The sequence below is a fragment of the Struthio camelus genome, chromosome 15 (assembly GCF_040807025.1).
Source record: "Struthio camelus isolate bStrCam1 chromosome 15, bStrCam1.hap1, whole genome shotgun sequence".
Lineage (NCBI taxonomy): Eukaryota > Metazoa > Chordata > Aves > Struthioniformes > Struthionidae > Struthio > Struthio camelus.
Genome location: NC_090956.1, coordinates 18,918,558 through 18,926,073, shown reverse-complemented (window position 1 = coordinate 18,926,073; position 7,516 = coordinate 18,918,558). Strand labels below are relative to the sequence as shown.

Here is a 7,516-nt window from a genome sequence, read left to right as displayed (position 1 = left end):
GCAGCCGCCGCTCCGGGGCCCAAGCGACCCTCCGTCGGCTGCTTCCTTGCCGCCCTGGCGCGCTGCCCCTGCGCCGCGGCCGCGCGGGGCACGCGGGGCGTTGCGGGGCATGCGGGGCGTCCCGGCGCCGCCGTCTCCGGCCCGGGGGCGGCTGGCGGGGCCGCGGGACCCCCGGGGAGCCGTTGGGGCCCGGGGAAGCGGGTGGCCGGCCGGCCGGCCGCGGCGCTTGTTTGCACAGGCGGAGCTCGATAAGCAGTATGTTCTTCAGAAGATCCTACTCCAGGAGTCAAAATAGCATGAAATTTAATTTTACGCCTATTTGACAAAGCTTGATTTCGCCTCCAATCAGCAGGGAGATAAGAGCCCTCGGTACAAGTGCGCAGGCAGTTTGGCAGCTGGGGCGGCCGATTGAGTAGGTGAATCTACAGGAACAACACTTGAAAATCCCCCGGCTAGTGAACCATTAAGGTGAGCCCTGCCTTCCGTCCCCGCGCTCCCTCTCCGCGCCGCTCTCCCGTTGCTGGGTGCTAAAGCAAACCCCAGCTCTGTTTACCGAGTCTACTATTACAATACAGCTACCAAATATTTGCCAGCCGCCAGCTCGCCGCTCCGCTATAAATACTTCAGGCCCAGGTGGAGGGAGAGCGAGGCGGAGAGCCGGGCGGCAGCCCGCGCGGCCCGGCGGCAGCGCGAAGGTGAGTGCCGAGCCGAGCCCCGGCGGAGACGGGGCGGCCGGGCGCCGCCGCCCAGGGCAGCCCGGACTTAGGCAGGGTCCGGACGGGCCGGGGAGGGGTGCGTGCGGACCCCAGGGAGAGCAGCCGTGCCGGGCGTTGCACGTGGCCTGCCAGGAGCAGGATCAGTCCCCCTTGCTGCCCCCAGGACCTCTCGGAGCCGGGGCTCTTTGCCGGGCTGACGGTGGTCCCAGGGGCACGGCCGGGGCTGCCCTGCAGCGCGCCCGGGGGCCGGGGCCGCCGGTGCGCAGATCGTCCATCCCCACGTAAAGAGGGGCCTCCTCCAGCTCGGTAAGACCCAGCCGCGGCTGGAGCGTGCAGGGAGGTGGCAGGATTCGCCCCGTCGCAGGGCAACAACCCTCAGGGGCTTCCGCCTGGGCAGAGCGCGGAGCGAGGGGGGCCCGTCCTCCCGCCCTGCTGCCCCACGGCGCCGAGGGCCGCTCTCCCTAGGTGGCACGTGTCTTCTCCTGGGGTGCTACCGGGCTGGGCCAGGCGCTGGGGACGCCGAGAGCTGCCCCAGCCCCACGTCCCTCGCCGGGGCCCAGGTGCTCGCCCAGCCCCAGCCCGGCACCCGCCTGGCCCCACAGCCGGCGCCGCGGGGGCTCGCAGCCCTCACCCCACCGTCCCTCGCCCCGCAGGGTGAGCCCGGGCCCCGGGGTCCCACGCGCACCGACATGGCTGCGGGCGTCATCCGGCACCTGGCCGAGCTGCGGCTGCCCTCGCCCTTCCCGCACGGCCTGCTGCTGCCCGCGCACCCCGAGCCCGACTTCCCCGACCTCTCCGAGGAGGACGAGGAGGAGGACGAGGAAGAGGAGGAGGAGGCGGCAGCGGAGGGCGCCGGCCGGGGCGAGCAGGAGCTCACCAGCCCGAGCGACACGGAGACGACCCTGCGGCTCCTCAAGTTTTCCGAGCTCATCAGCTGCGACATCCAGCGGTATTTTGGGCGGAAGGGCCGGGACGAAGAGGCCGAAGGCTGGGGCGCCTCCGAGGACTGCCGCTCGCCCCGCCGCTCCGGCCGGGAGCTGTACTACGCCGAGCTGCTGCGCGCGGCGCGGAGCGGCGAGCCCGAGGACGAGGTGGCGCGGGCGGGCGGCGGGCCGCGGGGCTGGCGGCCGGCGGGCGGCCCGCAGCCGCTGGGGCCGCTGGCCGAGCTCTTCGAGTACGGCTTGCACCGGTGCCTCCAGCCCCGGGCGGCGGACGGCAAGAAGCAGCGGCTGGAGAGGAAATACGCTCACATCACACCCATGCACGAGAGGCAGCTGCCGCAATCGTTCTGGAGGGAGCCGGGTCCCGGCCCCGCGCTGCACCCCAGCGCGCCCGACTTCAGCGACCTGCTGGCCAACTGGACGGCGGAGGCAGCGCCGGAGCTGCCGCCCGAGCCGGGCCGCCCGGGGCTGGAGGCCGAGCGCTCGGGCGCGCTGTGACGGCGGCCGGCCCCGGCCTTTGTGCTCAGCCCGTAAAAGCTGGCACCCGGCAGCACCCCGGCCCCGCCACGTGCCGCCCGGTTAATGATAAACCCTTCCCTTTCCGGGTGGGTGCCGGTGCCAGGCGCGAGGGCGCCTGGAGCCCCGGAGCCGGCGCTGGCACGAGCGAATAAATGACTCCTCGCAAGGCACGAGTGCGGGCGGTGTCCTTCGTCACCCGGAGCGGTGAGGCGGAGGCGGCCGCTCAGCACCCCTCCGCGGGGCGCTGGGACCCGCGGGGCAGCCCGGTGCCCCGAGCTGCGGTGGCGTCTCGGCGGGCCGAGCCGGCCCCGGCGCGGAGCGGCCGCCCGCTTCCCCCGGCGGCAGGAAGCGGAGGGTAGCGGGCCGATGAAAGGAGCAGTGAATCCTTATTGCGGCAGCGCGAGGGCAAAGGGTAACGCAGGGGCTCCTAAACGGCAGTGGGGACGCTCTGCGGGTGCCGGAGACCCCCGGGGGTGCACGCCAGTCAGCCTGTGGCACCTGCAGCCCTCCTCCGCGTCCTCCCCCTCCGGGGGTCCCCGCGAGCCAGGCGGCAGGAGACGGGGCCGGGGGTGATGGATTGAGGGCCCGACAGGCGCAAACACCGGGGAAACAATAAACCCCGTTGTCTGTCTTCTGCCAGGCAAACACAGACACCCTTATCGACAGAAAAGCCCCCGGGGGGCTGGCCCGGCCCCAGCTCGGCGCCGTGGGGACTGCAGGATCCAGCTCTGCCCCCCCGTCAACGGCGGGGCCAGGACCTGCCGGGCCCGGGGGGCTGACGGGGCGGCCGCGGCTACCGCTTCTTCCGAGCGGCCGACGGTGCCAAGCGCCAGAGAAGGGTCACACCGCAGTGAAAGTAGAAACGGGCTTTATTTCGGCTTCGGAAGTAGAAGACCTCGGAGAGGTCCTGCAGGCTGCAGCCCGGCCAGCTTGGCCCCCAGAGCAGGGAAGAGGCTTGCACCCGGCGCCGAGGGCACAGCACGTAGGTGCCCGCGCTCCCTCCCTGGGGCACCCAGCCGCCCCGTGCGTCCCAGGGTGGAGGCCTGGGAGCGGGACCCTGGGGGCCCCGGCCAGGCTGGAGCCCTGCAGCATGCACCGGGCACACGGCGAGGGCGAGCGGACGAGGGCCCGCGGCCGCCTCCAGGGGTTGGGGCGCGAGGCCAGGCTGGCCGGACCCGGGCTGCTCCAAAGGGCTGGGCTACGGCAAACACAAACTCAAACAGGGTTCGTTTTTTGACCTAAATGTCGCTGCCGGAGGGGAGACGCAGCAGAAGAGCTGGGACTCCTGGGGCAGCAGGCACGGAGGGGGGCACGGCGCGGGCCCAGGCTCCGGCACTGCCGCGGCCCTGGAGGAGGCAGCTCTGCCCTCGCTCACCTGGGGCAGGGTGGCCGAGGGCACCAAGAAAGAGCAGAGGCGGCAGCGGCTGGACCACGCGAGCCCTTTTATTGCACAGCAGAGCAGGGCGCAGCCCTCTGCTCGAGGCGGAGGGGGAACGGGGCTCTCCCCACCTCTCCTGCTTCCACGCAGGCGCCTGGTGCCACGCAAGGGAAGGGCTCGGGGAGGGCTCGGGGCCCTGGCAGCGGGGGGCTGGATGGAAGAGCCAACACGGGAGGAAAGGTGCCAGCGGCAGAGAGATGGTGGCCAGCTCAGCAGGGCTCTTCAGCTCCCCCAGGACACGCTCCAGCCTTGACCCAACTTCTGGCACAGCCCTACAGCAGGAGCTAACAAAGCCAACAGTGTATTTTGATCCCTCAGGGAAGTAGAGGGAGGGGAAAAGAGAAGGCCCGGAGAAGAGAAGCCATTAGAAATAGGAACACGGCGACGCACAGGAGAGCCAGGGCAGGGGGGCCACACTGGTGCTCCAGGCACCGCGATGCCTGCACTGGCCGGCCCAGTCCTCTCCTTGCCTCCAGCAAAATAAGGGTCCTGGTCTCAGAGCAGCCGGAGTGCTGGGGACCAGCGCGACGCTCTGCTGGACAGCAGCACCCCACGTCACGTCTGCGCCAGGGAGAGCTCCTCCAGTCCTTCCTTCCCCAGCCTGTACCTGGCAAGATCCTTGCGGGTGACCATGCCCACCACCTGCAGGGAGAGGGCACAACCTAAGACCCCCACCACAGCGAGCAGGGAGAGCCTGGGGACACCAGCAGCACCCCCACGAGGAGCCCAGGCTGCGGAGGGAGGGAAGGTACCTGCAGGCGGTGCCCGGTGGCCCCAGGGACTCACCTCGTTGCGATTGTCCACCACCACCAAGTGCCGCAGGCCCAGGGCCCGGAACAGCTTGAACACCCGCGGCAGCGAGGCCTCCTGCAAGGCAGAGCAGAGCTGCGTGGGCTGCGACAGCCCCAGCTGGCACGGGCTGGCCTCCGCTGTCCACCCGTGGTCCCAGTGGGGGCCAGCTCCCAGCCAGAGCTTGCTGGGAGCCATCTCAGGCACAGGCTGGGCCACGAGGCATTACCTGGGGCACCGTGTAGGGCGAGGGGTTCATGAACTCGCTCAGGTCCATCATGCACTCGCGCTCGTCCTGGGAGACGTGGATCGACTGGATGGGAGGGAAGCGTGGGTAGGCGTCCCGGAAATCCTTCAGCTTCAGCCGCCGCTGTACCAGGCTCAGGTTGGCCCTTTCCACAAAAACCTGGGAAAGGGAGAGACTGTCAGGGAGCCAGCACCACTGAGCACCTGCAGCGGGTGCCAGTCCCACCAAGCCCCGCAGAGCTGGGGCAGTGCCCCGGAGGGACACAACGGGGACCCTCTGCCAGCTCCTCCTAAGCAAGGCAGGCACCAAAGGGCCCGGGGAAGCAGTGGGGCAGGGGCACCGGGGCTCTGACACAGCACGGACAGCCCAGCATCTCCCTCCACACGGGAGCACCCACCTTGTGCTTCAGCAGAACGATGAGCTGGGAGCGCAGGATCAAACCCCGCAGTCCTGCCACCTGCGACAGAGAGCACCGCACGTGAGATAGGTCTGAGGGGAGGCAAGCGCAGACCAAACACCCCACAGAGCAGCTGCCCAGGTAGTCTCCAGGGTTTGGTGAGCACCCGAGGAGCACAGACACCCAGCATCCTCATTGTGTGGCCTTTACCCAGAAGTTGAGATGCAGGAGATCAACCCGCATCTCCCTGGCTATCTATCAGGGCCTCCAACAAGGGCACCACTGTCGTGAGAGGAGACGCAACAGGTCACCTGCTGCTCACACCCAACCGAGCCCCATCGCACCCACTCCCTGCTGCCCAGGGAGTTTGGCAGGACGCCACACGTGACACCTGGGGGGCACCACCCCAAGGTCAACCCTCACATAGCTTTGCGCCCCCCCCGCCCCCGGCACCTGGCCCACCTGTGTGGCGTCAGGGTTGCTCTCCACCACGGGGAAACCGTTGTGGTTGGAGGAAGTGTCGCTGAGGACGTCCACGACTGTGCCCACCCGCTCAATCCTCCGCAGGCAGGTGACGGGGGTGCTCATGACCTCCCTGCGGGGAAGGGGTGGTGTTAAACACAGCTCCGTGGCTGCATGCCCCAAATTCACCCACCCACCCACAGGCCAGAGCTCGGCTGCCACAGCCCTGACACCTTCTCATCCTGCACAACCTGCCAGGGACCAGGGAGGGAACTCATGGTGGGCCACGCTGCCGACTGGGGAAGGGCCTGGCGCGGTGGCACCATGGGTCAACAGGCATCGCCATCCCTGTACATCACCACCTCCACTTCCAGTGGACGTCGCCAGCGTGGTCAGAGGGGCCCAGTGCCCTGCGAGGGCAGAAGGACCCAGCCCCAGACATCCCCCAGGCCACCTACCTGGCGGTGAGGGAGTGAGACGTTACTGGGGCCTCCCAATGCAGGAAGGGCACGCTCTGCAGCTGGATGTGCATGTCGTAGAGGCCCTGCAAGGCGAGACCAGGGCATCAGGAGAGGCCTGGCCACACACTGGAAGGGGGAGCAGCCAGACAGCATCTCCCCACTGAGAGGGAGCATGCTTGTCCCGGCATCCCGGTTCCGCACCCACAACCTGACCCACAGCTGCTCCATGGCTCTGCAATACCCCAAATCCTCACTGGTAGCTTGTCACTGGTCCCCGGGCTCCCAAAGCCCTCCAGCACCCCCCCAACCTTCACCCACAGCCTTTTGCCCGGCACCAGGCTCCCGGCGAGTGCGGCCAGCCCTCACCTCCACGAAGTAGTCACCCACAATCTTCGCCGTCATTAGCACCAGCATGATGGGGAAGCCGTAGGTGACGTTGCCCGTCGCCTCCATCATGATGACCGTGAGACTCAGCGTCATCCGCACTATCCCACCTGGGAGAAGCGCCCAAGGGGTTGGGCGTTAGCGCGGCAGAGGGACACGGGGCGAGGGGACAGGGGAGTGCCCAAGGCCCCTCCAACTCTGCGCAGGGATTTGGGACTGCCTGCACCAACCGGGCAGCAGGCCCGGCTGCCCCGGGGACATAGCCCTCTGCTCTTGGCTGTGGAGGCAGGAACCAGGGCGCTGAGCGCCCACACAGCCACGGAGAAACGGGGCAGATCGGGGACAGCCCAGGCCAAACTGGACCTCGGCCCCGCAGCATCTAGAAGCTCTGCGCTGGGCCAGGCACCACCCCGGGCACGGAGCGGCTCTGACCAGCCCTGCTGGGGCTTGGCAGCGTCGTTAGGAAGACGACGACGGGGTCGAGCTTTAGCAACACTCGTAGCCCGGGCTACGTCTCAGCTCTGCGCCAGGGAAGCAGAGGCCGGTTTCGCCATGCCGCCTTCCCTACGATACGGGCAGGAGACGGCCAAGAATCGCAGCACGGGGCGACTCACCCAGCTGCGCGGCGGCTCCCATCAGGGCGTACTTCCCAGGGTCGGCCCAGATCTGAGCACAGGAGAGGGAGAGAGAGAGAGAGAAGGGGACAAGTAAGCTGGCGCCCCCCAGACAGGGGCACCCAGAGGGAACGAGGAAAGCGCCCAGCCCCGAATCCCCCTCCAAAGGCACAGGGACAGCCCGAAGCCTCCTGCAGAGCCCAGCCGTCGGCCGGCCACTGCCCAGAGGGAGGCAAGGCCAACGGGCCTCGCGCACGCGCAGCTCACCCACAGCAGGGGAGGAGGGCTGGGGCCCGTGGCTCCCGCCCTGCGCCCCTTCCCCTGAAACACTCACCGGGCCCTTGGTCAGGTAGGAGAGGGAGATGCCGAAGAGCCTCCCCCAGGCAGCGCCGATCAGCAGGGAAGGGATGAAGACCCCCGCGGACACCGTGAGGCCGTACGTCCAGCACGCCAGGAAGAAATACATCAGCGTGAACATGCCCAGGGTCATGGGATTGTAGGAGCCTGCGGCGGGGGAGAGGAGAGGGAGTCAGCGCCGAGCCGGCGGC

The 7,516-nt window shown here is 68.9% G+C and overlaps 2 protein-coding genes across 4 annotated transcripts in view; one reads left to right on the top strand and one right to left on the bottom strand.

The window, feature by feature from the left end:
- Positions 1-244: 244 nt before the first annotated feature.
- On the top strand, positions 245-2,333 carry PERCC1 (proline and glutamate rich with coiled coil 1). Of its 2 annotated transcripts, XM_068908625.1 has the most exons (3): positions 245-468; positions 594-695; positions 1,370-2,333. In XM_068908625.1, exon 3 carries the CDS (start codon positions 1,406-1,408, stop codon positions 2,153-2,155), a length of 750 nt encoding a protein of 249 aa, XP_068764726.1. In that variant the 5' UTR covers positions 245-468; positions 594-695; positions 1,370-1,405; the 3' UTR covers positions 2,156-2,333. The 2 variants fall into 2 exon arrangements, with proteins under 2 accessions (XP_068764726.1, XP_068764727.1); XM_068908626.1 differs by having other exon boundaries at positions 468-695.
- A 694-nt stretch (positions 2,334-3,027) lies between these two features.
- Positions 3,028-7,516, bottom strand: part of CLCN7 (chloride voltage-gated channel 7) — a 28,144-nt gene continuing 23,655 nt past the window's right edge. For both annotated transcript variants that reach the window (XM_068908072.1, XM_068908073.1), the window contains 9 exons: positions 7,303-7,472; positions 6,969-7,020; positions 6,337-6,464; positions 5,968-6,053; positions 5,510-5,642; positions 5,048-5,107; positions 4,633-4,809; positions 4,401-4,481; positions 3,028-4,256 (listed from right to left, as the gene is read on the bottom strand). In XM_068908072.1, the coding sequence (XP_068764173.1) occupies positions 4,170-4,256; positions 4,401-4,481; positions 4,633-4,809; positions 5,048-5,107; positions 5,510-5,642; positions 5,968-6,053; positions 6,337-6,464; positions 6,969-7,020; positions 7,303-7,472 (974 nt within the window). In that variant the 3' untranslated portion in view covers positions 3,028-4,169. The remainder of the gene's footprint in view (positions 4,257-4,400; positions 4,482-4,632; positions 4,810-5,047; positions 5,108-5,509; positions 5,643-5,967; positions 6,054-6,336; positions 6,465-6,968; positions 7,021-7,302; positions 7,473-7,516) is intronic.